The 26,700-nt window shown below is 41.8% G+C and overlaps 1 protein-coding gene across 1 annotated transcript; it reads right to left on the reverse strand.

Moving 5' to 3' along the window:
- Positions 1-370: 370 nt before the first annotated feature.
- KCNK13 (potassium two pore domain channel subfamily K member 13) lies at positions 371-26,700 on the reverse strand. The gene is made up of 2 exons (XM_034418308.2): positions 25,631-26,700; positions 371-3,130 (listed from the first exon to the last, which is right to left on the reverse strand). The coding sequence occupies exons 1-2, from the start codon at positions 25,971-25,973 to the stop codon at positions 2,271-2,273; spliced, it is 1,203 nt and encodes a 400-aa protein (XP_034274199.2). The 5' UTR covers positions 25,974-26,700; the 3' UTR covers positions 371-2,270.

Consider the following 26,700-nt stretch of genomic DNA (forward strand, 5'->3'; position numbering starts at 1 on the left):
CAGCCTCCTCATTGTGAGGTGAGACCTCCACCTCTAGACCACTGCACCACTCTGCTTCATGAATAGAATGCTGTGAAATAATTTGATAGATAAAGTCTTCTTAACATCTCTATGCTTCTGTTAAGAGGGCTCATTGTTCTCTTTCTTAAACCATCCATGTTAGAATAGCTGGCTATGATGGCACATCAGAAATGTGGCATTTTAGTCATTATGCTTCAATGCTCAAAAATAATGGGTTTCATTTGCTTTTCTGATTTTTTTTTCTATAGAAATATTGGTGCATTTTAAAGATAATTTCCCTTGCTTTACGAGCCTAGAAGCCATTGTTCAGTGCAAATGACAGCAAAGGCTTTTATTAATTCTTTATATATTGGATTTTATCATATCTATCTATGCCTAAGTTATGCCATATAAACATTATCAATTTTAACAACTTTGAACAGGAATAAATGAAGCTAGAATGTGACTCTTATTTTTAGAACCTCTTCCTCTTCTGTTTATTTATTTCACTATTTATTGTTCTCCAGTCATTATTGATCCATTTGATTTCTGGTTTCTTTGTTTAATTCATCATTAAAACAGTTCTCATTTAGTTGCCCACGTCACATTGAGCACTTGAGTGATTTTATTCAGCAGAATGAGGAATTTTCATCTTTCCTAATCAAAGCTCCGTCATTATCATTATCAAGAACTACCATATGAAAAAGGCTGGAGAATATAGATACTTGTATGTTAAAATGATACTTGCCCAGCATTTCATGTCCATGGATAGATACCCGATAAGCTTTTGACATGTTGTTCCTTAAATTAATTCAGTACTGAATTTACTTACCCTTCATAATTTACTTTTCAAATTCACTTAGGATACCTCAAATTGCAGAATGCATCAAAAATATGGGGCCCATGATTCCCATGGAATTGAAATTTAGCAAAGTTTATAAAATATTTTATGACATAAACATTATCATAGTTTATGAAGTAATACAAAATGTCATAAAACGTTTTCTTAAAACAAAACATCCAGAAGAGAAAGTGCCCAATTGCAGACAGTAGCTGTTGGGTAGCAACATTTCCAAAGAGTTCAGCTCATGAATAATAATTTAAAAAATTGGTTTTGGAACTGGAGATTAGAAGATACATTTTGAAAGCTAAGATGTTTTATGGTTCTAATGAGTTTCACCTAATTTTATTTCACTATTTCTAGTGGAAGAACTTTGCCATTAGAAATATATACTTGGTCCTGATAATATGGGCAAAACAAAGGTTTTATGCACTAACATGCCATTCCATATCAATCTAATAATTAACTCTTGCAAACATATTACACAGTGCAGAATTCTGATGTGTGCAGAAATGATAAATAATCCTGGAAGATGAAGATCGTCTGCAACAAATCTCTGAATAAGCAGTGAAGAACTTTTCACCTATAAATTCAAAAGCAAATGTTTGCTTCTGAGCATTCATTAGACTCATTCTGATTTGTCTGATTCTTGACTTTACCTCCTGACACAACTACTCAATTCCTTTGTGGTGTACTTTCTGATGCACAGCATCTCTGGATTAGAATTAGTGTGTGTGTGTGTGTGTGTATTTATAGTCATGTATGTATATGTGTATTTATATGTATGTATATGTATGTACATATGTCATAAATTAAAAGAATAGCTTAGCTTTTTGAACAATTATTTTTTTAGCTGAAATGAATGACCCCATGAGTAGTCTTTTGACTGATACAGAGAAAACGGTGGTTTGTACATGCCATCTAATGTAAAAACATTTGACATAGGGACTTCTAGTCTGCTGTACAACTTTCTTGATTGTCATCCTGGAACTTTAGGCTACAGATTAGCAGTTAATCAAAAGAAGGATGACAAACAGGGTAAGCAGTCAATGACAGCAGCTATTTCAATGGTCCCATACTGGCTCAAGGGGATGTCTTTTTCACACCAACACTTGTTTAAACAGCAGTTTCCAAGATTAAATTACTAATGAAGCAAATTTAGTCTATTGGGTGTTTTGTTTACTTTCTCATGCTTTTGACACATACTGCTGAAACTTTTAAATGTGGCTACATGAAATGATACCATTGAATCGTCTTCAGCAGGGGCTATTGAGCAAGAACAGACCATTATGTGCAAAATGCAACACATAACTAACTGCCAGCAACAAAACTAGGGCTTGTCTTTCTGAAAATCAACTTGTTCAGTTAGCTGTCTTTGTGATTTGATCTTTATCTTCTTATACTTACTGACATATTCCAGTGTTAATGTTTACCTATCAGTTCTTGTCTCTGCCACCCTATTGCTCACAATTCCCAAAGCACCTACTCCACCTGCAAATCCATTTGGCACTGGTGGTCTGCGATGAGGAATTTCAGCCAATTGTTTTTGGATGGCAGCAAGTGATACTTTGTTAGCAGCTAAGAGGTCTTTCATGGACATTTCACCAGATACTCTGCGTCCTTCTGACTCACTGTCAAGGACACCATCTGATTCAATTGATACGTTGCGCTGTCTCCACACAGTCCCTGGCATCACAACATTTTTCTGTGATCTCAAGAGTTTTCTTCGGCACTTACGACATGTGCTGCCCATTTTCTTTAATATCCAGTTTAAGAACTGTTTGATAACAATGGCGATCACATTAAATAAAGAATAGATAAAACATATTCCTATGAGTATAACAACACTGTTGCCAAACCGATATAGGTGTTGATATCTGTAGTATGGATTCCAACCACTCAACATGTCACCAAAACCAATAGTACTGAAGGCCACAAAGCAATAATAAAGGGAATCAGAGTAACTCCATCCTTCTGTTGCCGAGAACATAGCAGAGGCACTACAGGAAACAATGACTGATACCAAACACAAGATAAGCATGACATGATACACAGAGGGCTTCCATCCAGCTAAGTTGTCTACTTCATCAATCCCAGCCTGCTGGACATCTTTAGGAAGTTTTCGTTTTAGCTTCCTCTTATGGTAAGTCTTCATAACACTTCCTATGACTGTGATCAGGCGCTCCAGGAATAAGTTGAAGAACAAGATGGTCGCTGCACAGCCAATAAGGCCATAAAATATCAGAAAAAGTTTGCCTGTTCTGGTAGTTGGTGTAGTTCTGCCAAATCCTGGAAAATAAAAATAGAAAAATGTTATGTAAACAAGATTTCTGAGCAATAAGATATTGCACATAAGAAGTCAGTGTATTATTAGAGTTAATAATAATATTAGAGTTAATATTATCAGTGGTAATATTAGAATAGTTATAATATGCATTTATGTAAAATTTCATAGTGCTTCACTATATTATTCTTATTCCTTATAAGCTTCTGTTTACTATTAATATACCACTGTGTGCAAGCTTGAGAGGGTGATGGCACTGTCATGGCTCAAATAAAACTGAAGTCCAGTCAGATTGGGTGTCCAAAGCATTCAGAACTAAAGACTGGGGAGAGGAAAATCAGAAAGAAATATGTAGGAAACATCTATGGCATTTAACATCAGCTCCACAGCCAGGAAGTGAGATTTAGAGCTGCCAAAGTCTAAGTGGCAGTAAATAGATTAAACGGACTCCAATAAAAAAATTTTGGACCACATTTTTTGTCTTTTCAAAGTGTGGGCCATGTTAAAATCCTGAGAGAGCACTGGATTGATTTAAAGATTAACACATAGATTACAAATTAGAGCATGTGTTTTAAAGGACTACCTACTTCCTTCACTTTCACTGTTTATTTTATTTTTGACCCCATTTTTTTACCATGAGCTCAAGGCATGATATATAATATCGCCTCCTCTAATTTTACCTCACAATAATAACTTTGTGTAATAGATTGGGTTAAGAGAGAGGGCTGACTGGCCCAAAGTTACCCAGATAACTTCAAAAGATGAGAATGGACTGAAATGTTCTCAGTCCTAATCTATTACATTGCATTAATTCCACTTAAATGATTTTAAGTAATATATGTATCAGAGAGTGGCGGAGGCCTATCCACACTTTTGGTAGTAAGTATAGAAAAACTATAGTTTCTAGTGGAGTTATTACTATCCCCATTATGAGTCCTGAGAGTGATAATTCTATGGAAACATTTTATGGACTTTTTGCTAAAATGAAAAAATGTGAAATGGTGAATTTGTATATTCTAATTTGAAAAGTTTGACTATAGGACAGAAGGAATCTGTAATCTAACCTTAATGAGGGAGGAGAGATACTGGTAGCTTATATACTGCAAAGAAGACTGGAAGCTATTTCTACTTTTTTTCCCTTTTTTTCTAATTGTATTTTCTTTTTGTACTTTTTCTTTTATTTATTTTCTTTTTAACTTTTCTTTATATACTTTCATGTTTAACTATTATTTATGTAAAAACTTTAATAAAAATATATACAAAAAAAAAAGAAAAAAAATTATGATAATAAATCTATCAATTTTGGATCAACAATGAGATAGTCTGTAAATATGGTCTTCCATGGTCTTAGATACAATGGAAATCTATATAAATAAAATATTCCCATGATAAGAAGGCCTAAAGCATTTTGCTTTTAGAAGGTACAAAATAGTATCTTGAGCTTGGTATTTATTTTAAAAAATGTATATGGTCACCCAACTCCTTCATTGTGATTCTGTGCGGCTTACAGGAAAAAAAAACCCTAATACAAAACCCAATTCAACCCCAATTCCCTGACAATAATATTTATTCAAATCACTTCATAGGCTTTATATCAATTTGGGTTCCACATGCCCACTGGCAAAATTATGTTCGGACTTTTGAAGAGTATAAAGGTGGAGGCCAATCTTATTTCCATGTGGATGATGTCCCACAGAGAGGGAGCCACCATGAAAAAGACCCTTCTTAGTGGTCTCACTTGGAGGATCTCCTTAATGGAGGGGATCTGTAATATCCCATGCCTTCCTGACCTGGTGGGTTGGGTAGATATAACTGGGAAAAGACAGTCCTTCAATAACCTGGCCCCAAGTCATGTAGTACTTTAAAGGTGATAACCAGCACCAGAAACAAATCAGCAACCAATGCACCTCCTGCATGATAGCTAACATGTGTGCAATCTAGACACAAAACAATGCAGGCTGCTGCATTTTGAACCAACTGAAGTTTCTGAATACTTTTAAAGGGCAGCCCATGTAGAACACATTGCAACGGTCAAGGGGAGAGATGATTAGACCACGAGTGACTATAAGTAGGGCCTGCTGGTCCAGGAAAGTGTCAACTGATGCACAACCCACAATTGTGCAAAAGCCTTCCTGATCACGACTGCCACCTGCTCCTCAAGCAGAAATCACAAGTCCAGGAGAACCTCCAGATTATGCATTGGCTTGGCTGGGATGGCAATTCTACATGAACCAAAGAGCCCCAACTCCAGAGCCATTGTATCTTGCCAGGGTTCAGTTTCAGTTCATTGCTTCTCAGCCAACCCTTAACAATCTCCAGGCACCATGAGAGGGAAGTTACAGCATGACCAAACTGACCCCATGAGCTAATAGATACAGCTGAGTATTATCAGCATTCTGATGATATCTCATCCCATTATCCAATAGCTTCATGTATACATATTATACAGAGGTGGAAAAAATACCAAACTTCAGAACCCTGAAAAGCAGGGGCCATGAGCTGGACCTCCCACTCCTTTTTTAAAAGTCTATTTTTATCTTATTCAAAAAAAGTTAAAATACAAAACTCCAAAGTTTTTTTTTAAAGAAACAAAGAAAAAAACAACACAAAGCAAACAAGACATTAAAAAGTGCATTAAAAAAACTATACACATATTATCTCGTCTAGTTGAATACATTAATGAAGAATACATTAATGGATACAATGGATACTGTATACAATATTAGTTTCCCATTCCTTGCAAAACAGGCCCCCCAAAATTTAAATTACTAATTCTGTTTGCAAGTTATTAATCTGTTATCTATCTAGTATATTAATAACAAAACAGTTAACAGGAAGAACAATAATAATAAAAAGGCAAGGTTAAATTTCAAAACCTCCAGTTAACAAACTGTTACTATTACTGTAAACAACTCATAGAAAATTTACCATCTATTCCAAAACATCTCAAGAGTGAACACTGATTTGTCCTTAATCAAATATTCACGTTTGTTTCTTAATACTAACTCATATCAATTGTTGTTTGGTTAGATATACTGTAATAGGTCCAATGTCCAAAGTCGGTCCATCATTCCAAAAAAGTCCAGAAGTATTTGTTTTCCAGTTAAGTGTGATAAATCCATCCCCCAATCTCTTTCAGTCCTCTAAAGAAAACCAATTTATCACTTATCCACTGAGTCAGTTTTCTGCAATTGTAAAATAATGCAGGCTTGAACTTCAAGGAGGCATGTGCAATCATCTCAGTTAGTTCTAAATCTATAAAGCCCATATTTCTTTCCAGTGAATCTGCTACTTTCAGATTGCATTCCTTTTGTGTATCTGATTTATTTGTAGTTACACGCATCTGAATATTTTCTGCAGCCATTCTCATTTCATCAAACTTCTTTAAAAAAGGCTTTGAAATGGGGATAGCATATTTCCAAATGGTCTTTTTTCAGATGTCAACCACCTTTCCTCATCTGTAATCAGATACATTGTTGCTAGGTAGATAAGAGACTTTTTCAAAGACAGGAAACAAGAAACATTGAAGTAAAATCCCTTAGAAAATACAGAAAAAGGGGAAAATTTTCTGAATATTTCAATCCAAAATTAGAAGATTTTAAAAAAAGCTCCAGACTTTTTGCAAATTAATGAAATACAAAATCCCAGTAGTGAATGAGCAAAAAAATGTAAATCAAGTAAAAGCACTTTCACTATCCAGGAATATGTTGTGAAAATCAACTGAATACAGGTAAGAGCTGCTATTAAACCCTACCTCATGGTGATTCAGGTGGCAAAGCCTAACTGCTTCTCTACACTAATTGCATCTGCAGATAATTGCACAGTGACTCTTGTAAAGTGACCTGCTTCCTTCTGGGGAAGGAGGATACAGTCATCTACCTGCAGTAGCACACTGATTTTTGCTGATTTTTCTGGAAGACAAAATCACACAATTCATTCCCAGTTAGATGCCAGTGTGGCTATTGATCCGGTGCAGAGGTCTGGGGCAGGTGCTTACTCAGTTATCTGGGAATAGTGTGATTCTGTTGCTCTTGAGGAAGTGAATAGAATCCTAAGGTGTGTGAATGCAACCACTTGTGCTTTAGATCCCTGTCCTTCCTGGCTTGTGAAAGCCTCTCAGGAGGTGATATGTGAGTGGGTTCCTGTGATTAATGCTTCTTTGCAGGAGGGGCTGGTGCCCAACCTTTTAAGAAGGCTCTGGACTGCCCTCTTCTGAAGAGGCCATTGCTGGATTCCACCCTATTGAGTAATTGTCGTCCTGTCTTTAATCTTTCCTTTTTTGGAAAGGTTGTTGGGCACCTATAGAGGTTCCTGGATGAAACAAATTATCTAACCCTTTTCTGTTGGGATTCAGGTCTAACTATTGGATGGAAGCAGCATTTTTATGATCTCTGGCAGGAGTGGGATGAGGGTAATGGTAGATGTTATGTTGGGTGAATGAGGACGCAGCAAGCCAGGCAGTGAGTGACAACAGCTCTTTATTGTAGGGTGAGAACCCAGCAACTGACCAGGGGAAATAGCTCCCTTTATATACCTTGCAGCTGTGGTGGTCAGCCAATCAGCTGATGGTCAGTTAATTCAAACTGCCCGCACAAATCTACAAACATAACATTCCTCCTCTCCCAGAAGTCACTTGGGGTGGACATTAGCATACAGAGTCTCTCAGGTGACCAGGGCGTGTCCGCACCCTAGTTGACCTGCGCAGTTCAGTCGGAGGCGTGGTGTCAAGCAGGTCGGAGGAACTCCCCGTTTCTCCCTGCTCTGCCAATGGAACCTCCGAGAATTCGTTGTGGGCGGCGACTTCTGCGGCTGGTCGATCTTCCGTGATGGGGCAGCGCTGGATCTCGGGGCCGACAGCTAAGTCCTCCGCTTGACTCGGGTTTGAGTTAGGACGAGAGTCCTGTTGGTAGCTAGGGAGCGGTTCATCAAATGTGTCTTCTGTGTTGGCGGCCCAATACTTCCGTAGCTGGTCAATGTGTCAGCACCAAATCCTCCCATCACCCATGTCTATTCTATACGACTTGGGCCCTGTTACCTCCGTGATTGTCCCGGTTTTCCAGAGGGGCCCGTTCCCGTAATTCCTAGCGAATACTGGCATCCCTACTGTGAACTCCCTCAGTCTTTTCTCTGCCCCTCTGAAGTTGTCAGGGGAATAACTGGGGTGTAGCCTGTCTAGGACTCCTCGGAGCTTCCTCTCCATCAGAAGTTCTGCCCGGGCTCCTGCCTATGGCGGTGCATGGTGTGGCGTGTTGGGCCATTAAGAATTTATCTATCCTCTCCTGCCAGTCCCGGGGCCTAGGTGTGAGATGGCTTCCTTAGCCGTTGTCACAAATCTCTCCGCCAATCCATTACTAGCTGGATGAAACGGGGAGGAGAGCACGTGTCTGATCCCCAACTCTGCTAGGTACCCCTCAAACTGCATGGCCATGAACTGTGGCCCGTTATCTGAGACTAAGGTGTCCGATAGGCCATGGTGGCGAACAACTGCCTTAGCTCCCTAATGACGGCGTCGGTGGTAATGGTTTTCATGTGTCTGATCTCCAACCACTTTGAGAAAGCATCCACGACAACCATAAATACCTGCCCATGGAATGGGCCAGCGAAGTCTATGTGGATCCTGGACCAGGGACCCTGGGGCCCTTCCCATTCCCTGACCGGTGCTGTGGGGGGGTCTGGCCTAGAGTCTTGGCAGGGTTGGCACTTCCCCACCCACTCAGTGATGTCTTTATCCATTAGGGGCCACCACCATACGTAAATCCTAGCTAACCCCTTCATCCTTACAATCCCGGGGTGCCCCTCATGCAATAGCTTTAAAACTTTTTCCCATAGGCACAAGGGAACAACAACCCGATCGCCCCACAAAAGACAACCCCCTTGCATTGTCAGCTCTCCCTTTTTGTTAGTGAAGTGTTTGAATTCCCCACCCTCAGTCTTTTCCGGCCACCCCCTCGTGACCCAACTCGTGACTTTCCTAATCATATGGTCTCTGGTTGAGGCCCTCGCCACCTCTGCTGAAGTGATGGGCCCTGAGTCCAAGACGTCAATCAGCAGGATTGGAACTCCGGGTGTGGGGTCCTCTATCCTGTCTGGTAACGGGCAATGGCTGAGGGCGTCGGCGTTGCCCATGCTCACCCCTGGTCGATGTACCAGGCGATAGGAGTATGCTGCCAGGAAGACAGCTTAGCGTGTCATCCTGGGAGATAGGGCTGCCAGGGTGGATCGGTCCCCTGTGATGAGACCCAGAAGGGGGCGATGGTCTGTGATGAGTTGGAAGTCTCTGCCGAACAGGTATTCGTGGAACTTCTTGACTCCTGAGACAGGTGCCAGGGCCTCTTTGTCAAGTTGACTGTAGTTCCGTTCGGCGCTTGAAAGAGTCTGGGAGTAGTAAGCGATGAGTGCCTCTAGACCGTTCGGTAGTCTATGGCTCAGGATGGCCCCCATGCCAAAGGGGGACTCGTCACAGACTAGCACTAAGAGAAGCGTAGAATTGTACTGAATTAGGAAACTCTCGGCCGACACGAGTTTCTTTATAGCAGCAAACGCGGCAGCTTCAGCCTTCCCCCAAACCCATTTGGACTTGTTGGCCAACAGTCTATGCAGGGGCTCCGCTACTGTTGCCTTGTCCCTTAGAAAAATTGCGTAAAAGTTCAATAGTCCCAGGAACGCTTGTAATTCTGCCTTATCTTTGGGGGTGGGAGCCTCTCGGATCGCCCTAATCTTGCTTTCGGTGGGGTGTATGCCGGTTCTGTCTACCCGGTACCCCAAGAATTCCATGGAAGGGACTGTGATCATGCACTTGTTGCGTTTGACCCTGAGCCCTGCACTCCTGAACTTCCTTAGGACTTGTCTCAGTCTCTCCCCTAGTTGCTGTTCGTCTTCTGTGGTGACGAGCACGTCATCAAAATACGGGACCACCCCGGGGATCCTCTGTAACAGACGCTCCATGGTGCTCTGGAACAGTCCGGGAGCTATGCTGACTCCGAATTGGAGTCTGGTGCACTTGAAGGCACCTCTATGCGTTACTATAGTTTGTGCCTCTGCGGTAGCACCATCTACCGGCAGCTGCTGGTACGCCTGCGCAAGATTGAGTTTAGCAAAGATCTTGCCTGGCCCTAGGGAATGCAGAAGATGGTGTACGATCGGAACTGGGTAGGCGCTCTGCTGCAGGGCCTTGTTGATCGTACACTTATAGTCTGCGCAGATGCGCACAGAACCGTCCGGCTTCACGGGGGTCACAATTGGGGTCTCCCACCGAGCATGATCGATTGGCACTAACACACCCTGCTTTGTCCATTTCTACATAGATCTTGGGCTTTAGGGCGAAGGGTACCCTCCTGGGTTTCAGCTGGATGGGGGCAATATTGGGGTCGAGGTTGAATGAGATAGGGGTCCTCACATACTTGCCGAGCCGCTCGTCAAACACGTCCTGGAACTCCTGCATCAGGTCGTCCTTCAGGGTGCTTCGCACGTTGCGGACTCCGGTGAATCCCATGCCCAGGGCTCTGAACCAGTCCATGCCCAGGAGGCTTGGGAGCTTTCCGCTGACCACAGTAAGATGAAGCTTCTCCAGGAATTCCCCGTACTCCACCTGGAACTCGCCGATTCCTTCCAAGGGGATGCGGTTCCCCTTGTAATCGCGCAGTCCCAGCCGCTGGTGCCGTAGTTGCTGTCTCTGGATGCTGGGGACGGCCTTCTTTAGCCTGTCCCAGGACATGATGGTAATCAGGGATCTGGTGTCGATCTCCATTACACACTCCTGCCCCTCGATGCCAACTGTCGTGTAAGTCTTCTCCCCGGGGGATGTGCAGGTCCGGATGATTCAGATGGTGCAGGCCTCGAGAGCCTCAGATTTCGCGCTCTTCCTGTAATTGCCCTTCGGATTGGTTCGCATCCGCTGCGCCGTCTCTGATTGGCTAGCGTTGCTCCGCGGCTTGTAATGGGGGTTCTGCTTGGCTCTGGCGATGTGCCCCTTCCGTTCGCATTGCCGGCAAATGGCGTCTCGGAACTTGCAGGTCTGGCACGGATGGGGTCCCCCACAACTCGCACAGGCATCTCGCTGGCCTCGCTGGTCCTGTTCGGTCCTGCAGACCTCCTCGTCTGTCTCTCCCTCGCTCCCCGTGCCAACGGTTTCCTGGTGAACCGGGGCTGACTTCTGTGCCGTTCTGTTCTGCGTTGTCCCCTGTAGTCTCTCGGCTGCCTTGGATGAGGATTCGTGAGCCCTCGCCTCGTCCAGTGCGATGTGTAGCGTGAGATTTGTCTTTGCAAGCAACCTCCTCTGCAAGCGAGTATCTCTCACTCCACAGATTAGTTGCTCTAGCAGCATCTCATCGAGGTCTCTGTACTCGCACTGGTTTGCAGCCTTGCGCAGGGCAGCGACGTATTTGCTGATCAATTCTCCCTCATGCTGCAGCGATTGCCGGAAGTCGAACCGTTGGATGTACTTCGATGGCGTTGGGGCATAGTGGTCCTTTAGCAGTGTCTGAAGCGTCTGCCATGATATGGTGTGGACCGAGTTCGTTTCCGACAGGGCCTCTGCCATATCGAACACCTTGGGTCCACAATGGCTCAGGAACAGGGCTTTCTTCCGTACGTCGGGTAGCCCCTGGTGGTCGCTGGCCACCAGGAAGCATTCGAAGCAGGACATGTAGGATCCCCACTTCTCTTCCACTGGGTTGAAAGGCGCTGGCGGCACGTAGGTAGACATTGTCGGTAGATTCTCCAAGTGCTTCGCTTGCTTGCCTGGCTGGATTCGGGTTTGCAGTTCTCTCGTCGGCTCGTGGCTTCAGCTCTTTCCGTGGCTTCTGGCCTCAAAATTCCACCTTCATCGCCAATGTTATGTTGGGTGAATGAGGACGCAGCAAGCCAGGCAGTGAGTGACAAGAGCTCTTTATTGTACGGTGAGAACCCAGCAACTGACCAGGGGAAACAGCTCCCTTTATATACCTTGCAGCTGTGGTGGTCAGCCAATCAGCTGATGGTCAGTTAATTCAAACTGCCCGCCCAAATCTATATACATAACAGTCGATCCTCACTCTGCTTGATCTCTCAGAAGCCCTTAGAATCATTAACCATGATATCCTTCTGAAGCAGCTTGGGGGTTGGAACTGGGGGACACTGTTTTTCTGGTTCACTTCTTTTTCTGCAGCCATTCCCAGTTGATGTTGAATAAGAGTGAGAGATCCATCCTCCCCCAAGATGGCTGCTGAATAGTAGGATCTTTTTTTTCTCCTACCAATAATCTGCTGATTTTGCTACCAAAGCTGGTTCTTTTGCAGTGCTGCTCCCTGGATTTGAATGGGAGCATGTAAGAATATTACAGTGGAAGATTGCAGTATCCTGTGATAGTAGTAGGAAAGTCACTGGTCAGCCATCTTTCCTCTCAGCAGTTCATTTTCTTAAGTGGGGGCAGAGGTCGACCCCGAGGCCCCTCATATGCGGGGTGCCGCAAGGGTCGGTCCTCTCGCCCCTCCTGTTCAACATTTATGTGAAGCCGCTGGGCGAGATCATCCGTGGTTTCGGGATGAAGTACCACCAGTACGCTGATGACACCCAGCTGTACATCTCCACCCCAAACCACCCCAACGATGCTCTTGAAGTTATGTCCCAGTGACTGGAGGCCATGCGGATCTGGATGGGGAGGAATAGGCTCAGGCTCAACTCATCCAAGACCGAGTGGCTGTGGTTTCCGACGTGCCAATATAATCAGTTGGTGCCATCACTGACTATTGGGGGCAAATCATTGGCCCCCACGGAGAGGGCACGCAACTTGGGCGTCCTGGATTCACGGCTGTCTTTAGAAGAGCACTTGACGGCCGTGACCGGGAGGATTTTTCATCAGGTTTGCCTGATTCACCAGTTGCGTCCCTTTCTGGATCAGGACTCCTTACGCACGGTCACTCATGCCCTCGTCACCTCCCACCTGGACTATTGTAACGCTCTCTACATGGGGCTCCCCTTGAGGAGCACCTGGAGGCTCCAACTGGCGCAGAGTGCGGCCCTGCGGGTGGTAATGTGAGCGACATGGCGCTCCCATGTAACATCCCTCCTGCGCGAGCTGCACTGGCTCCCGGTGGTCTTCCAGGTGCGCTTCAAGGTTTTGGTTACCACCTTTAAAGCGCACCATGGCTCAGGACCTGGGTACTTGCAGGACCGCCTACTACCACCAATAGCCTCCCACCGGCCGGTACGCTCTCATAGAGAGGGGCTCCTCCGGGTGCCGTCGGCCAAACAATGTCGACCGGCAGCCCCCAGGGGGAGAGCCTTCTCTGTGGGGGCACCTCAGATAGTAGGTCTTTAGAACGAACTCCCCCTGGAGATACGGAGGATCCCGGATCTGCGCACCTTCCGCCGTGCTCTAAAGACCTTTTTATTTCACCAGGCAGGCCTGGCCTAACTTTCTCCCTCTTTTTAAACAATTTTAATATTTTAATATTTTTAATATCTTTAATACTCAAATTTTAAATTTGTTTTAAATTGATTGGGGTTTTAATCTGTCTGGGCCAAACTATTTAATTCGATTTTATTTCTGCCTTTTAAATTTTGTATGTATGTTTTTTATTGTTGGCTGTTCACCGCCCTGCGTCCTTCGGGAGTAGGGCGGTATACAAATCAAATAAAAGTAAAGTAAAGTAAAGTAAAGTAAAGTAAAGTAAAGTAAAGTAAAGTAAAGTAAAGTAAAGTAAAGTAAAGTAAAGTAAAGTAAAGTAAAGTAAAGTAAAGTGTGCCTGGATTTTAACTTCACTTTTTTACGTTTCTGGGTCCCCCCCCCCTTATCATCTCTGTTGAATACTGATTTATTATAACCCCCAGCTGGACTCTATCTGGGCTTTTTTCTCTCTCTCTCCTTTGATCTATTTTTTAAAAAAATTTTTGAATAACTTTCTTGTTTGTTCTTTGTCTTCTGTCACAGCACTCTATACATCTCTTAATCTGTGTTATCCCTCTCAATTCCTCAATTCCTCCATATACCATAGGAAGTGGTGAGATCCATGGGTCAGGAGAGGTTTGTGATCTTTTGGGTGTGATCTTTTCCAGAACCCCTATTATCATCTTATTCCAGGTGACGACTAGAGAATTGGCAGGTGTACACAGATCTTCAATTATAACCACCAGTTCTTTCAGAAAACCATCCAGGTCTATCAGTCATTGGAGTGGGGGGTGTACTGATCTAATAGATCCTGCTTCCCTGTGAAGGGATGAGACTTGAGAGAAGCTCATAGGCCCAAAGTGTGACCTGACCATGACAAAGGAACCAAGGTTAGGTCTACCAATTCCAGATCATATAGGCACTGATTCAGCAAAAACACCAAATCAGATGTGTGACCACTACTCCTAGTCAAGACCTGAATGACCTGGGATAGGCCATGTAAGTCATGGTTTCCATGAATTCCTGAGCTGTCTCCAATCCTGCCTCCAGGAATAACAGACAAAAATCCCACAAAACTGTTAAGTGTGGGGAACAACATCTCCAGGGAAGCAATCACTCAATTTGCCAACACTTCCTTGCCTGATCATTCTCCCTAGCACAGAATCACTCTTTATCCCCAGCTCTCACTTAAGGGAAGATAACCATACTCTTACCAAGCACCACCACCACCACCATCATCCTAGAGTCTCCTGTGCAATTTCCCAGGGCCAGATCATAAGTCAATACAAAGATTAATTTAGGAACAAAGAGCCTTGGTGGCACAGCAGACTAAAGCACTGTTAAGTAACACCAGCTGCCTGCAATTACTGCAAGTTCAAATCTCACCAGGCTCAAGGTTGACTCAGCCTTCCATTCTTTCGAGGTAGGTAAAATGAGGACCCGGTTTGTGGGGGCAATAAGCTGACTTTGTAAAAAAAAGAACACCGCTTGGGGGGCCCTGAAAGCCCTACTAAGCAGGTATATACAAAAGTATGAAGGCTATTGCTTAACGCATTGTAAGCGCCCTGAGTCTCCAGAAAAGGGCGGCATATAAATTGAATAAACAAACAAACAAACAAACAAACAAACAAACAAACAAACAAACAAAGAGTGGCAATCCAAAAAGATGCCACTCTACATGTTAATATAGAAACAAATTGGCAGTCTAGACTGATGCTTTTAAATGTTATCTGCATGAATATCAATCTGTACTTGCTTATATAGGTAGGCTGCCGTTTTCTGCATTAGCTGAAATTCTTAGTTTATTTTGAAAGGCAGCTCTAACCCATGCACTGTATACTTCTAAATGAGTTTTAATATATAGCATTACTTGCAAGTTTTTTAAAAATAAATTTCCTTTGGTTACTAAAATGTATGCAATGGAAAGGAAGGAAGGAAGGAAGGAAGGAAGGAAGGAAGGAAGGAAGGAAGGAAGGAAGGAAGGAAGGAAGGAAGACTAGTAGTCCTACTGCTAAAGTTCAGTGATAACTCTCAAGAATATTGGATGATGTGATATAAATTAAGTAGTAAAAAACACAATATGAATGGCTGATTTACTATCTCTTATGAGATCAGATTCTATTGAGTTTTCCATCCCTGTGGTTCTGAGCTTGAAAGATGCATTTATCTGCTTGTTGCCTATAGCAACATCTTTGTAAGCATGCCTCCAATAATGCCAAAGTGATGGTCTACCAGTTAACCCAAAGGTGCTTTTTCAAAAGGCAACTGGACTTTTGTTGTTTTTTCCTTGAAGACATTTTGCTTCTCCTTCAAGTCAGCAACCAATGGGACCATCACAGTATGCACAATAAATGTACCAATTTGGTATCTCCCATCTTCAGAGTGGCTGCAAGCTCCTTCCCCGTTTTCAGAGTAACCTGCATGTCAGAATTCTGAAAGTAGATATAAAATATCAATCAAATCTGACTGACTCTCCAATAGATGCAATACCAGTGAGAAAAATCCTCACAGCATTGTTTTTATCACCTTATTCATTATAACCATCAAGCTGACTTTGTTAGTCATCAAGCAACAGTGGAGCTGTGGCAACAAGAAAAATCCAGGCCAAGGAGTTGATGTGCTTTAACAAAATCTATATGTTAGAAATGTTCATCTGAATTACATTAAAAAAATCCTAACTGTCTGATACAAGCTCCATAATTACTAGCCAATTAATGATAAATACTTTGAATATTTTTTGATATTTTCTTCTAGAAAAAATATGAAGGAACATTTTGTTCAATTCTATAGAGTAGTATATTTTTTTAAAAAATTCTCTGAAGAAAGCAGTTATACAATTTTTCTAATCTTATTCATTAAATTAAAAGATGAAATTTATATTATTACAAGGAAAATAGAACTAATGGATTACTGCAATTGGCAATTAGATGTGAGGTTAGTGCTATCTTCTATATTAGAACTCTGCTCAGTTAGGCTTCAGCATGTAGATTTTGTCTTACTATCACTACATTTTTCTCCATATCACATAGCTGAAAACAGTCAGGAAGCAGGAGAGAGAGCGCTAACTGGTACATATATGGAGAGTGGAGATAGAGTTAATGCTAATTTACTTTAGTTAAAGCTCTTTTAATCTAAGGGTCATAATGTAAGAATTTAAGACCACTGTAAGAAAATTCAGAACATGGGTTTGGTGACAGACCATTAAAAAGAATGAGATCATTATATCTTTTTATTGCTATCAGTTCTAAAACATCAAACAATTCTGTTCATTGTATGTTCCATATACTAAAAGACAATCTCTCACAGATGCCTAGCAAGTAACTCTAAGAGCAAGTAACTCTTAGAATGAGAGCTTAGATAAGTCTTTCCCCGCAAACCAGATTTTTCCAGATATGTGGAATTATAGCTGGTTATGCTATCAGAGAATGATGGCGCTAACATATCTGGAGTACACCAAATGAGGAATGCCTATTCTAGGCAAGGATATACAGGTAGTCCTCACTTAACAAACTTAATTGGGAATGGCAACACTGCTACCAAGCAAAGCAGTAACAAAGTGGCAAATCACATGACTGTAACTGTGCTTTCGGCTAGAAAGATGACTACTCAGTTTCACACCTTTGGCTTTTGTTTGCCTCTGAACCATTCCCCTATCCTTTGAAATGCTGGAGTGCTACTTACTGCTTTGTACATACAGAAAGCAACATGATTACACTGCAGCCCAGGACTGGAAGCCACTGGTACACTAAGCAAAGAGCTTACAGCCCTCTCTTAAAATCTCTTTCTCTCGGGTCTTTCTAATCACTTTGTGCTTTGTGAGGGGGGATGGGGAGAGAAAAAGCAAGCAAATTCTTTAGACAATCTCTCTTTTGCTTCACCCTTTCCTATTGCCAGCACAATCACAATGTGATCTGTACAAAAGCAATCAGCTGACTCTCTTGAAATCTCCTTCACTCCAATCTACCCCCTGCAGAGTGGAGAATATATGGGAGACCAGATTTCTGTATTAGCTGATTTCTGAGTGATCTTCAAAGACAGTCCCAGTTTATTATAGTAATTATACCATCTCAGCTGTCTATTTTTCTGATTGGGGGATATACTTGGCAACAAAGCACCATGTTGCAGCCTTCAACTATTTTTATTTTATAAAAATACTCTGGGGCCTAAGTAGATTCTAAAAGCATTTTTGAAAATAAAACATGATGGTAGCAGTTCTGTTTGTGCATGTCAATTTCCAATTTAGCAGTAACAATAGCACTTAGATTTACATACCATCCCATAGGGCAGCACTCTCTGGTCAGTGTAAGCATCAGCATATTCCCCCCAACATCTGGGTCTTCATTTTACTGTCCTCAGAAGAATGGAAGGCTGAGTCAACCTTGAGCCTGTGGGCAGAGTTTTCCTGCAATACTGCATTCTAACCACTGCACAATCAGGGCTCTTTTGTTAATTTAATTGTTTTAATTCTTACAATTGATATTTTATCATTAAATATGAGATGCAAATTCAATTAAAATGTAACAGTAAAAATATCATTTGTGTGCTTACACTTGAATTATCTTCATTATGTTTCATTTCAGTTAGGCCTCCAAGGAAAATCTTACACTGATTTCCCTTCCTTTTTTTTCACTGACAACATTGTAAATACCATATTTTCTGGACTATAAGATGTACCTAGCTTTTGGGGAGGAAAACAAGAAAAAAATATCTGCCTCTGCTGCCCAGCAATTTGTCTCCTTGCAGCAAACAGCCTGGTCAGCTTCAGCACAGCCTGATTTAGCATGAGCAGCTGATGGATTTGCTGGCGGTTGGATTTGCCTCCTGGAATACTGCCACCCCCACCATTGCCACAGTCGCTGCCCATTGCCTCCGTTAGCCCCATTTTTGGCCTCCCCACGTCCTGTTTTTGGCCTCCGTGGGCCCCATTTCCGGCCTATGCACATCCCATTTTCAGCCTGTTCCAGGTGGCGGAGATAAGCAGCGGCGGGGATCCCTGCTGCCTGGAATGGGCCAAAAATGGGGCACACGAACGCTGAAAATGGGGTGTGTGGAGCAGTGGTACATTTACTCATAGTATTCCTGTTGCAAGAACAAAAAAAAAGTTGTCTAAATTATCACATATAGAATGTGGATTCTCAGCAGGTACACCTTATACTGGAAGAATTCATTTTGAATAAGTGGTTTTGAAGATAACAAGAGATGGATAATCAACACTTTAAATTATGTTAGATACCAAGAGACAGCTAATATAATTCCTGCGATATGTAATAGGGCAATATTTAATAGTTTGGCACAGCTGTATTCTGTACTAGCTGTTTCTGGATGATCTTCAAGTATATTGCAATGTAAAATTCATTATATTAGTTCAACCAGCAGGTGACAAAGCTATCAATGACTGATACCACAATTTTTTTCTTCCAGGAACAACCAGAAAATGGTACACCAACTAAGGCTCAATAAAAGCTCTCCTGGTCACAGCTTCCTTAGACGTTTCATAACTTTAAAGACCAGAGAAGCCCCAAGTTGTGCAGTAATTTTATCTGGAGAAACAATCCTATCAAGAACTAAAGCTAATACAATATTATCCTGAACTTAGCCTCTAAACCAACAGTCATTCCATCTTGACATGTTAAGTCTTGACATATTTCTCCTACATCCTTACAGCTTCAAGAACTGGGTCAATGCTTCCATCCCATTTCTCAAATGGTCTGAGATAAAGATGCAAATCTAAGTATAACCATCAAAAATGATAATAGAATCATAGGGCTGGATGGACTTTGGAGGTCTTCTTGTCCAAACCACTGCCCAAGGCAGGATATTATAACATTTGGACAAACAGTTGCCAATCTTTTCTTGAAAACCTCTGGTAATGGAGCACCCACAACTCTGGGAGGCAGGAAATTTTTGAATCTCCCTCTCACAAGCTTCCATCCATAGCTTCTTGTTCTGCCCTCAGGTATTATAGAGAATAAATTGATGCCCTCTTACCTATGACAGTCCACCGGGTATTGGAATATTGCTGTCAGGTATCTTCTAAGCAGGGGTGAAATGCTCCCGGTTCGGACGCAGTGATCATGGCAGGGGGTTCAGAGAACTGGTAGCGATCCTGGTGCAAGGCTCTGCCTACCCGCCCAGTTGTCGTTACTTCCTGGTTTTAACCAGGAAGTAATGTGTTTTGTACCCGCTGTGCATGCAGGAGTACATTCCAGAACTGGTAGTTAAAAATGCTTTAAAAAAAAAAAGTTCCGACGATTGTGCATTGCTCAGCTGATCGCTGGAACTTTTTTTTTTTTTTAAACATTTTAGGCATTTTTTTACTACTAGCTCAGGCGAATAGGTAGTAAAAAAATGCTTTAAAAAAGTAAAAAAAGGCTCTGACAATCACAGCTGTGCTGCGCGATCATCAGAGCCTTTTTAAAAAACCTTTTTAAAGCATTTTTTTTACTATCTATTCGCCCAAGCTGGTAGTAAAAAAATACTATTAAAAGGTAAAAAATGGCTCCGAGGATCACAGCTGTGGCACACGATCGTTGGAACCTTTTTTTGTGTGTGATAGGGGGGGATCTGTTTTTGCTCCCAGCAGGGCGGGGGACGAGTTATAGGCAAAAAACGGGTGGGGGGTGCGTTTTTGAAAGGGAGAGAGAGAGAGAAAGAGAAAGAAAGAAGGGAGGGAGGGAAGAAAGGAAAGAAAAAGGAGAGGAAGGAAGGACTACAAACCTGGCACTAGACGCAGCTTCAGAGGATAATCCAGGCTGGAAGGGATCTGGAGGTCATCTAGTCCCACCCTGCTCCAGCAGGACATTGTTAGTGAGTTTCTGTCTTTTGATCCCCCAGTCACATGGTTACATAGCCACGCCCACCCAGTCACATGGCCCCCACCAAGCCACGCCCACAGAACCAGTAGGAAAGAAATTTAGATTTCATCACTGCCTCTAAACCTTCTCTTTGTTAGACTAAACATACCTAGTTCCCTTAGCCATTCATATGATTTAGCCTTCAGATCCTTTACCTCCTTTGTTGCTCTTCTCTGCACTCCTTCTAAGGCCTCAACACCTTTTTTGTATTGAGGTAAGTAGAATTGGATGCAATATTCCAAATGTGACCTCACTAGTGCAGTATAGAGGAGTATTATCACTTTCCATAATCTTGATGCCATCCCTGTTGATGTAGCCTAGGATTACATTGACATTTTTGGCAGCTGCAGCAAACTGCTGACTCATACTGGTCCACCAGGACACCAGATCCTTCTCACATGCACTACTGTTGAGCCAAGTACCCATCCTGTATTTGTGCATACTTTTCTCACCACTGAACTGTATCTTGTTCAATAGGGCCCAATGCTAAACCTGTCAAGATTCTTCTGAGTCTTGAGACTATCTTCCAAAGTGTTAGCAATTCCCCCTCAGCTTTGTGTTACCCACAAATTTGGTTAACACCTTGTCAATACCCCCACCTAGGTCATTTACGAAAATATTGAAGAACACTGGGCCTAAGACAAGAATTTTGAGGTAACCCAGGGTATGCTTTATTCCATGTAGATGTAGTTTCATTGAGGTGAGATCGGTAGGTCAGCCAACTTCAGGTCTATCTGGTGATGGTACTATCTATCCCACATTGTCCCATCTTACCAAAAGTAGGCTGGGGACAACCTTATTAAATACCTTAATAATATTATATATCCAATTTTCAAATGACCTCTCCCAGCAACTTCCCATAGATGCTATATAAAATGATGCCTACATAGTTTTAAGGGGGCTTTTTTGCACCAGAAATTCTGAAACAAAACAATCAAAATTTCAAACGTATATTCATTAGTAAAAGAAATAAAGTTACACTGAATTTCACTAGCAATTCATTTTGGCTTGGTCTTTGAGATGTGTGCCAGGGCTAACAAAAAATACTGAGTGATGACAGAATAGAATAAACCTAATTTTACTTCACCTACAGTTAAACCTCATTAACAGTAAATTAAGATTATCATTTTCCAGTCATACATTTTTACTTCAACACCATTAACATCTCCATTCTTGTAACATCTTTGGGATGTCTCTGAGGAAATCACTTAAGCCTTTTGTGAGGCACAGATGGGTCAGGGACCACATATTATGTAAATCTGCTTTATATAAATTTATATTAAGTTTTTGTGGTACATATGATTCGGAAGGTTCTAACACTAAGACAAACAGCATACAGTATCTCATTTGAAGGCCAAGTTCAAAGAATAAATAGCTTCATATATTCTGATCTTGATGAATAAATATCACCTATAGTTGCAGGTATTCTGTGTTCACCTATTTTAGGTGAATAGTGTGAAAAACATAATAGTAATTATCCAGTAATTTAATATGTACTCTACAAATAGTGACTTTTTCCAGTAAACCAATGCAATAGTTGGGCTTCTTTTCAATAACTGGAGGATGCCACAGAAAATGTGCTTACCCTAACAATCAAACTCTTCCAGGATTACAACACTCAGAACCAAGCTAAGTCACTCCTTCCCTGTATGAAGGTCTTTGACTGCTGCTAGAAACCCTCTGAGTTTTTTGATAGAGTTGCTGCTTGCCTCCATTCTTTAATCACTGAACAATTAATAAGTGAACTTTTCAAATTCAGCTTGGAGATCTGCATATGGGGATAAGACGTCATTTGAAAGCAAAAGGGAAAAAAAGGCCACCCTGGCCACATGCTATGACGAAATAGGAGATTACCTGCACTTCACTAAAGCAAATAAGATTCCCAATACTAGGTGACTCGGATGGGCAACCATTTCATAACAACTATATCTGCTTTGGAAAACTAAAGTGCTATTATCATCCATTCAATTACAGCTTGAACTGAGCTGGGCTTAAGTAGTAGAGATTTTGTGATGATGTGTGAGTGGTATTTCGCTTTTATATATATAGATATGAGAGGTATTCTATATTGGTTATTATAGATATTACATTTAGATTATAAGAACTTGCAAAAATAGGCTTTTAGTATTTCTTGTGACAGAGAAGGTACAGACATGATCCCTAACCTTCAAATTGTTAATTGCAAATGGTTACTAAACACAGCAGTTGCTAAATGAGGACTACTGTACCTGTATTCACTACAACCTGAAGAATAGAAAATTTTTTTGAAATAACAAATTATGCCTTTCTTTTCTTCCATATTCATTCAAGGGATTTATATCACAACTTTTTTTCTGTAGGATAAGACATATTATGAAAGAGTAATAGGTCTTCGTGACAGGCAAGATATTTTTAATTTTATTTATTTATTCAGAAAAATTATGTTACTTCCTATCTTAAATAAATTACCCTTGGTGACTTCTTATCCAAGAATTTAATCTACATATGTAGCTCCACAAAAGAAAGAAAGAAAAAAAGAAAGAAAAAAAGAAAGAAAGGAAAGAAAGAAAGTAAGTAAGAAAGAAAGAAAAAAAAAGAAAGAATCTCATACAAGTCCTTCTCTGATCTAGGGATTCCCTACATTATGGACTTCAAAACCAATAATTTTTAGCAAAGTTTTATTGCTTGGAATTCTGAAAGATGAAGATTACAAATCTAAGAAGTCTGCTTTATATTTTGCTTTCAAACCTTAGTTTTTTAAATTAACCATGTTAAAAGATGAGTTAAAAATTACAGTCCTATTCAGCATGTTGGCTTGGGAAAAACTGTCTGAGTAAGCCAGGATCCAGCTTGGCCAATTATATTTGCATCAAACAGCATTCCTTTAATTACTAAGATTTTCAACAGAGCCTATTATGAACCAACACATTTTTTCCTTCTATTTCCCCCCACTAACATTTATGGCACAGCACAAGGCAGTAAATAGGGAAGTTCAAAATATTGCAATTATTCCTGTTTTTACTATTTTGAATGAATATAGTATATTCATCCAATTGATCACTGTAGATACTGGATCAAACTTCAAAAGTATGATATGTGGAGCCTTAGGAAGTTGTTCTGGAACTGTTTCAACTTTACATTTATTCTGGTTTTGTGCTATCTATGTATTAAGCAGAATCACAAAAAAGACAGAGGGTAATTGAATAAATCATAGGGAAAGCAACTGGAAGTGGAGCAACTGGATAAAAAATAAGTTTGATATCCCTCTTGTTTCTTAATGCAAGTGCTGGGAATACATCCCTTGTAGGAACTAAGTATTGGTATATTACCATGTGTGCCTCTTCGAGGCTTTTACCTGAAATTTCAAATAAACTATGGGCACAATTTAATTTGTAACAGGGAAACATCTGCATGAGCTCCTGTGTCTGCACACAAAAGTGCATCTAAGAAGGATGAGGAGTCCCTGAGATCCATGGGAAATGCCAACCTGGGAAAACATCACTTTAGCTAGCTCTTTTCTCAATAGGTTTCTTATGCTCTGGAGTGGTATATCTACACTGTGAAGGTTTGGATGACATGGGTGGAAAAGGAAAAATGGAAATGTAGTGGAATGAACAGCCAGTTCTGTTTTCACAGTGACCAATCCAATGCTTTTAGGAAGGCCACAGGTGAGTCTGGAAGGGAACTATAGATCCATACTGAAAGCTTCCAATTACTGTAATGAAGTGACAACTCCATCTCTAACTTCAAGGTTCAAATTAATCATAGTAATTGTTTGTATAATTATTGATCATTTATTCTTTGTAGCTAAAATACAAAAATTGCACAGAGATATAAAAATTCCAAAGGTTTTCCAAAAAGAAAAAGTAGAGAGAAACCCAATCTAACCATTATTACTTAATAATGGTTAGATTAATAGTATAATTAATACTGAAGATGCTCTAACTATTGATGGGGGCAAAACCTAATTGGAATATATTGGGGGAAAAAATCACAGCTGACTGACTGCTGTCATAAACAGGCACACTTATAAACTGTCACCTATTAAATATAAGCCCTGGGCAATTCTTCTTTGTAAATGTGTCTAATTTAATTACAAAATGGAGTTTATATTTTGGTCAACAGAGGGATGTTATATTTTTATATCCACATGCTATATCAATATCCCCCCAAAGCATACATTATTATTTTTGTAGTTGAAAGCAACCCAATAGTTTCGCAGCATTCCTTCAGCATGTCCATCTGTAAATAATTTGAGATATAACATGAAATTTACACGACATACAACAAAGTCAGTTGTTAAAGCACCATGCTACAAATGGGAAGACCTATCTGGTTTAATTCTGCCTTAAATACAAACTCAGGTGCATTACCTGGGGTTGGTCCCTTCTCAGCCCTACAAAGAAAGCAATGAGGAACCACTTGTAAAACCTTACTAATAAAACTGTAGGAACTAGTCTAAGCAGTCACCATGATTTAATTTGGTGTCTCGAAGGCAGCAAAAACAGCATAAAAACCTACTACATATTAATTCACTCAATCACTGTCAAAAGAAAACTGTACAATTGGGGCATCTTAAAAGCCAATTACACCTGCTAAATGCAGTTATTATAAAGACTCATCAGTACAGATAACATCACTGCTTGTTCTTTTGTGATACGATTTGTCATGAAAAAATGTTTTTAAATGATTGTGTGGGAGGAAATGAGCACTTGCTGAGATAATTTTTTGATAAGAGTGATACCTTTGGGTATTTAACTCATGTCTATGTGAGAAAGAACATTGCTAATTGTGTTGCCATTTAGAAGGATGAGAAACTGAGATATTCAAGAATATGCAAGATTAAAGTGGGCAAAAGCCAGTATGAACTCCATAACATGTTTAGAGATTCTTAAAAGATATGTTATAAAATTGAAAATACAGCAAACTAGTGGGAAAAGCATGAAGGAAGGGTAACTTGTTTATTGCTCTCGGTACTGTGTGGAATAAATTTGGCTTTCCTTAGTGAAGTTCACACATATGTGCCCTATGGAAAGAAATCTGTCAAGTTTCTAAAAAACTTGTGACTTTGAGAAGCATATTTTAGTCACAGGTATTTACTTCTAAGCCATTTCACAAGCTACATGTACAAATATACCAGCTATACAAGCTTTACCTTCCAGCACTGATGTTGATCAGGGAAAACATATACACGCTTAGTCCTTCTCTTGTGAATGGTAGTTATTTTCTGAGCTGGAAAAGTAAAAGAGCCAAACAGTGTAAGGCAGAGAAAATGCAGAAGCGTTTGGACGGTTTTCCTCACTTACCTACAGTAGAAAAAACGGTGCCTACAAAATAAAAGGACCCCACTAAGTCCCAGTGGGGCCGAGTCACGTTGATCCGGATACCAAGCCGATAGGCGGCCTCGTACTCAAACAGAAAACCCCTCAGCTCCGCCAAAGGCAGGTTGTACTTCTGGGAGAAGTTTTCAATTTTTATCTGCCACTTCTGAAAGGCTTCCACCTCGGAGGGGTGCTCTATAACGGTGAAGATGGCAGCTCCGCAAATCATGTACAGAACTGTCAGAACGGCCAGGAGCAGTAACCGGGTGGTGTCTTCGGTGAGGCGAAAACTGGGCGAAGAACAGGAGCAGAGACCGCGACAAGCCATCCCTCTCTCTGCCCGCCCGGAGGTCCGCCCTATTCCCAGCTCCCTTCAACGGCTCATTCTCCTCGCGCCCCCTCGAGGCAGACGGCAGCGGAGTCCGTGGCGGCGGGTAGGGTTCCGCAGCTCCCGAAGCGGGCAGATCCAAGCCCAGGCGCCCTTCCAAGTATTTCCCAGGCTCAAGAAGGGGCAAGAGGGCAAAGCGCGGACCACAATGCCGCTCCCCCCTACGGCCAAGTCCCACAGAGGATAGAGGCAGCCTCGTCTCCACAGAGCGCGGAGCAGCTTCCTTCGCTGGATGTCCGAACCGTCCACCTGTCGATGAGACTCGGGCTCCTAGATGTTCTCCTAGGAAGCAGCGGGCAGGCTGGGTTTGAATCAAGTCCGATCTCAAGTCAGTCAGATCTCACAATTGGCGGGCGCCGGGTCAGGGCCTCAGCTTCCCCAAACGCCAGGTCGTTAAAAACACCCAAAGCGCGCCCTTTCCCACGTGCGGTACGACTCCTCTTCGCCAGGAAATCAATGCGGTCCGCAAAGGGGCCGTTTCCCCCCCCTCCGGATCCTTCGGACAACCGCACGGGAAAAACCAAGACTGGGCAGGGCGTTAAAATGCTCCCGATTTGCTCCCAAACCTGTCGAAGAGAGTCAAGAGCGCGGGTCTTTTGCTTCCTGCGTAGTGGGTGCCCGCGCCTCCGCCTCCGCCTCTACACAAGCTGCTTCTTCAAGGAAACAC

The sequence above is a fragment of the Pantherophis guttatus genome, chromosome 1 (genome assembly GCF_059756535.1).
Source record: "Pantherophis guttatus breed Tessera chromosome 1, ASM5975653v1, whole genome shotgun sequence".
NCBI lineage: Eukaryota > Metazoa > Chordata > Lepidosauria > Squamata > Colubridae > Pantherophis > Pantherophis guttatus.

What these genes read in the sequence shown, in the direction of transcription:
- KCNK13 (XM_034418308.2), bottom strand. Translation starts at nt 25,973, where the DNA reads ATGGCTTGTCGCGGTCTCTGCTCCTGTTCTTCGCCCAGTTTTCGCCTC. An exon ending in CACCGTTTTTTCTACTGTAG is followed by an intron (nt 3,131 to 25,630) that starts GTAAGTGAGGAA and finishes TTTATTTTCCAG; the next exon opens with GATTTGGCAGAACTACACCA.